The sequence below is a fragment of the Morone saxatilis genome, unplaced genomic scaffold (assembly GCF_004916995.1).
Source record: "Morone saxatilis isolate NCDOM2014 unplaced genomic scaffold, NCSU_SB_2.0 Contig3, whole genome shotgun sequence".
Classification (NCBI taxonomy): domain Eukaryota; kingdom Metazoa; phylum Chordata; class Actinopteri; family Moronidae; genus Morone; species Morone saxatilis.
The window spans coordinates 1370730-1376518 of record NW_023339873.1 but is presented as its reverse complement, the minus strand read 5'-3'; the positions used below and the strand labels follow the sequence as shown (position 1 = coordinate 1376518).

General features: G+C 38.5%; 2 protein-coding genes across 2 annotated transcripts in view; one reads left to right on the top strand and one right to left on the bottom strand.

The window, feature by feature from the left end:
- Window positions 1-2113: 2113 nt before the first annotated feature.
- On the bottom strand, window positions 2114-5077 carry snapc1b (small nuclear RNA activating complex, polypeptide 1b; the record flags this gene model as incomplete). Its single annotated transcript, XM_035674181.1, is given in 9 exon segments — window positions 2114-2763; window positions 2986-3057; window positions 3199-3337; window positions 3489-3551; window positions 3954-4007; window positions 4113-4268; window positions 4437-4541; window positions 4668-4808; window positions 4921-5077. Coding segments are annotated over 9 exon segments (958 nt in total), but the record flags the coding sequence as incomplete, so codon positions are not given.
- A 347-nt stretch (window positions 5078-5424) lies between these two features.
- The window catches only part of LOC118336860 (protein YIPF6-like), a 3519-nt gene continuing 3154 nt past the window's right edge, over window positions 5425-5789 (top strand). The window contains 1 exon segment of the mRNA XM_035673616.1: window positions 5425-5454. Coding sequence (XP_035529509.1) covers window positions 5425-5454 — 30 coding nt within the window.

Genomic DNA, 5789 nt, shown 5'->3' with positions numbered 1-5789 from the left:
TATCATTCGTAACACCTGTGTTTAACCTACTATTTCATGTCAAAATAGCTGTACGCAAACGCACCCAGGAACGCCATCAAATTCATCAGTCAAATACTTTGATCTCAGCCGTCAACATCAGGACAAATTTTCATCTTGTAGAAAATAAATAAATGTGGGACGTTATGAACATTACATTTAACATTTAGCCGTGTTGTTATTATGCACATGAAAATATAAATCTATAACTGGTCTGGAAACATTTAAGGGCTTAAAATAGAGGGTAAAGCGTGCCTGCACACACTTTGGCGCCATAGTGCAGTAAAGTTAGCAATAATTTATATACAAAATCCAGTTAGACTTTCAAAATAAAGCTTGCCGAGAAACATTTCAGGTGATGGCTGCAGTTTGGTTACGTTAAAGCACCAAAACTACTTGGTTAGGTTTAGGAAAAGACGTCTTTGTCGCTGTCTACATCTGTTTTACTGGCTGGATTATATGAGCCAGTTGATGTTTTAGGTATCGTGATTCAAGAGAACGTACACAACCTTTGTATAGTTAATTATAATAATATGGTAAAAGGGGAAAACATTAAAACTATTTAATTGGTTGACTGTACCACAATTTATTTAACTTTTTATGTCCCTCCCAACACAGACCTTCCTCCAGTCTTATGAACAAAAGATTTTTGAGTTTTCTATAATAATTATGTACATTTGGAGGCTTAATGCTTCTGTTTAAAAGCCTCTTTTGTTCAAAAATGATACTTGAATATAGAGCTATTTTTGTAAGTCACTGTAGTGCCCCAATCTGTTGGTTCAGGAACGACTATTAATAATAAACGCAGTATAAGACACCATGAACTCACCATGGAGTTAGCACAGGCTCTCAGTAGGCCTGCATTATAAAACAGCACAATAGGAACATAAAATAAATGATATAATGTCACTATAATAAGGGGGATCCTATAATTTGGTACAAAAATAGGTGTCCATTAAGTGGCCATGATGAGGCAAGTATGAACTCTCCAGTGAGTAGCACAATGCACCGGAATACTGAAGGAATATCACACATATTTCCTTGTTTGGGGGCTAATATAGGGCTTATAATATCAATTATAATGCAAGAAAACGCCGAAAAACAACAGTATTGGCTATAAAGAGAATAAACTGGCCTACACATCCTGTCGCTCTCTGGAGGAGGGAGGGCGGGGGGGCTGAAAGCAGCATCCATCCTCAGCACCGACACGGGGGAAAAGCAGCGTTAAAGGCGGCCACACGGTGAGAGACGGTCGTACTTACTGTCCGAGGCCATGGCTGCGGATGTTTCCCTCACACTGACGGCGGAACCGAGCGTTTGTTCGGCGGAGCAGAGGCAGCAGCGTCCCCGCCGCTCCTCATCCTCCAGACCCGCAAAATCTGCAGCCACACAGCGCTGAACCGCGACCCCTTCACGTACTGTAGGAAACGCCCACACTTCACTGGTGTACACTCGTGTCGTTATGTACATTTGAAGGGGATTTAAACCTTAATTATTATGAGGATAACGATTGTTTTAAATCATTTTGTGCCATAAAATGTCGAAATATTTTGCTCATATTGATCCGATTTAGGAGGGAATAGGCGAATATATAACATCGCCCACAGTTACCCATGGTCTTTGAACGTATCCTGCATCATCAGTACCGTTCAAAGCTTACGGCTAACTTTAGATTTAGTTAAAATGTAAGTTAATTAAGACTAAAATTGGACTGGTTTACTAATTAAACTTTATTTTAACATAAAAAGACACGTGAAATAACAATTTATAATTTCAAATAAATAAGAAGCCAATCCCGGTTTAAACTAGCTAACGTTAAAGTTAAATTAAACTCACCTCACATTATAACCATCCTCCCGCTCAAAGAACATTGTTTGTATATTGTAGTAAATTATTTTTTACTTTATACATTATTTGTGCTGTTACATTCTACTAGATCCATAAAGGTCTTTGAAACAGTGTGTTAGTGTTTGTGAAAACCTTCATTATTAACTAACCTTATGGCCCTTTTCTGCAATATACACTGGAATTAAGCTCCAAACCAATCACCAATTATTTAATAAAATGTCTCCCAAGAAAGACGCAGACAAAAATATCAAGTATTAAAAAATAGGATTTTATATAAAACAGCCAAACTTGAAAAAACACCAGAAACAAAAATAAACAATTTTTTAAATCTACTTTCACAGAGAAATTAAGTTTATAAAGAAAATGTTTAGTCATTTTACCTGATAAACTTCCACCTCTTGTGCACTGCTGAGGTTAAGCAAGGCACCTAACTGCTCCTAATGTATATAGTAATGTATATAGTAATGTATATAGTAATGTATATAGGATGGGTCAAATGCAGAGGACAAATTTGGTCTCATGTATGTAAACAATAAAGACTGACATTTGTGTAATTGTTCAAATGTGCAGCTCGGTGATGAAAACAGGGATTTTCTTCAGCTTTGATGAGTTTTTGAAGCCGTTTACATTTAACAAAGCGAACAGAGTCACAACAATATTCTTTTTTTAACAGTTTTATCCATTAAAAAATAAATTAAAGCATTTTAAAATGTGAAAAACATTTCCTATGTCACAGAACTGGTAGTGCAGATTCTTTCATTACAATGATAAAAGCTCTACTAACATTTTAAAACAAACATCAAACTCTCCTGAACAGCAGCTCCGATCAGGACGACAGGTCGACTCCAACGCCGTCTTCATCGCGACTTGACCTTTTCTGGGAGCGGTCTCGTATTTCTGAATGGGAGAAAAAGAAAACAACATAAAATACAGCGAATATCAGAGAAAAAGCCATTTGAGCTTCAGAAAACTCATCCTAATGAATGTTTTTTAGCTGTTTACTCTGCTGGAGAAGTGAATTATCTTGACAACCATCTAATATATTTCCATAAACTCTGGACATTCAGTGTCCATGTGCGTGCTGACGTAGCGTGTAACCATGTTAGTTGTTAAGTGTACCCTCAGGATCAAAGTCCAGTGAAGTGAGACGATTCACGTAAGTGGTCGAAATGGCTTCTTTCCACAGGTCACCTGACGAGAAGGAAGTTTCAGTGAGTGAAAACTTTAAAGATAAAAGAAATAAATCATCTTCAGAAACATATTTTAATGATAAATAAATAAAGTGACACATTTAGTTTGAGGTCTGAGGGATTAAAGGGAGGCTGGATTTACCGGAGACATGTACGTTCTTGGTGGTTCTGGCTTTGAGTGACGGTTTGTGGATTCTGCAGTAACGGGACGAGTGCGAGGGTCCGGCCTCATGACTCGTCAAGTCCACCTCCACCTGCCGATGGCGCCGGGACTTGGGAGCCTGAAAGACGCATTCATACATATAAGAATTGATGATTTGCAAAGAATACATTGAACATAATCCACTTTTTTAAAGAGACTGAAGGATCCTCAGAATTAAATGTTTGTTATATATTTAAAACAATATATAATCTATAACACGAAGCACAAACCTCTGTTGCCTCTCCGTACGCCTTTGATTTGATGGAGGCGAGGAGCAGCGCTCTCTGGGAACACTGAGGACACAAAAACAGGCCGTCAGTCAACAGCGCCACCATCTGGACAAACTTATTATTACAACCTTAGAAAGCTGAAGGACTTCCTTTAATTCGATTCAGTTCCAGTGCTTTAATATCCTGCAGGAGACTCGAGTCGCACTTCAACAAAAAGTCTCAAGTAGTGTAACTGGTCTTCAAACAGAGGTCCGGGGAGTAAAAGGGGTCCTTGAGTGTGTTTTAAAGGGTCCCCAGCAAAAAGAGGATTAGAATATTTTAACTTTTATCACTTTTTTTGGTAGTTGGAACAGGAGACCGTATAATCTTGAAACTTACAAATAAAAAAATAACAATCTATTGTGCTGTGGTCTATTGTGCATCTATTGGGGGTGGAAAAGTTTGGGAGCCCCTGTTGTAACTCACCTCCTGCTGAGATGATGTTCCCTCACCGCTGTCTTTATCTTCATCAACGGCATCCTGACAGAAAAGGACACATCATCTCATCACATGGACAAAAGACCATCATCAACATTCAAATAACCACATTAAACTACACTGTAGTTTTACCAACTGTAGTCTCACCTTCTTTTGCTGCCACTTGTAGAAATCCACCACGGTGCCGCGGAGCTGAGGGACAAAGTCTTTACGGATCAGGTTGACGGACGAAGCCTCATGTTCTGCCGTCGAGAAGACGGACGTCTTCAGTTTGTCGTAGAGCTGATTAATGTTGGACAGTTCCTGCAAGGAGACAGAGAGCACAACTTAACACATTATAATGAATAAATCTACTCTTATAGAGCAAGTTTATACCTGATTAAACTTGTTTAAACCTGTTTAAACCTGTTTTAATCTGATTAAACCTGATTAAAACTGCAGTATAGGTCTGTTTAAAGAGTCTCTGCTCACATCCAGCAGCTCGATGTTGATCAGCTCCTGCGGACGACACGCTCGCTCCATGAACTCCTCACACAACGGCGACTTCTCCAGCTTCCTCTTCTTTTTGTAGAAGAGCTGGCGGGAGAGGAAGAGGAGGAAGAGACGAAGGAGAAGCACAAAAATGAGAAAGGGAAAGTGTGAATTTGCAGACGACATTAGACTGTTGACCTTCCATCGTGAAGTTTGTGGTGGGCAGCTCACCAGAGTGGGCATGGCGGTGAAGTAGAACGCTTTGTGTGACATCAGCTGTCGGAGGATGTAAACGACGTCGACGTGCTTAGCGCTCGCCGCGTCCTTCTCAAACTTCTGCACGTCCTCCCAGTCCTTCAGCGCCAGACGGATCTGCAGCCAGAGACAACGAGAGGAACTGATCACCAACTTCACTTCGAGTCAGACTTTATTTAAATGTACGACCGCGGTTAAAGATGGTGTATTTGTGCGTCGGGTTGCTGACCAGCTCTGGCGGCGAGGCGGTCTGACACTGATACAAGCTGTACAGCAGGTAGAGTCCTCCCACTCGGATCTGGAAGCTGAAGGGGGGCAGGAAGAAGCTGCAGGCTGTGTCCAGGATCAGACGACTGAACATTCGCTTCTCACGCCCAACAGTGCCGCTGCGAAACCACAACACGTCACACACCGTGTTAGAGATTAAAGATACAACCTGCTTATTATCTACTGTCTCATAATTATGTTACATTTCTCAAATATGAGTTATAATTCACACACATATAACTTAATATCTGCTACTTGCATAATAATAAAGCACAATTATGAGATTATAATGTCACATATGATTCAAAAAGACAGTTTATGTGTCAGATTGTTTTTAATAAGTGGAGAAAAGAAACCGCTCAGCCAACAATATGTGCTTTTTCTCCAGCTCACTGTAAACTGCATTAAAGACAGACAGATGTCGATATTAACAAGTGTTTTAAAGTAAGATATTAATTTATGGAAGATGAAAGATAATAATGGAGAATATGTGACAGTAATGTATAGTTACTGGGAGTAAAGAGTGGTTTAAGTTATTATGATCGTATAATATAGTAGAAATATAATATCTCTTAAACTTGTTACAGCACATCAGTGATTTTATTAGAGTTCTGTATCCACTATTTATTATTTCTATTATTATTGTTAATAATATATATTTTGATGCTATTACATGAACATACATGTATGTACTCAAATCATCATAATAATATATAAATATAGTTTTAGTGTGTATAATATATATATATAATATAATGTATAATAGTGTATAATAGTATAATGTATAATAATATAAATGTATAATAATATAATGTATAATAATATAATGTA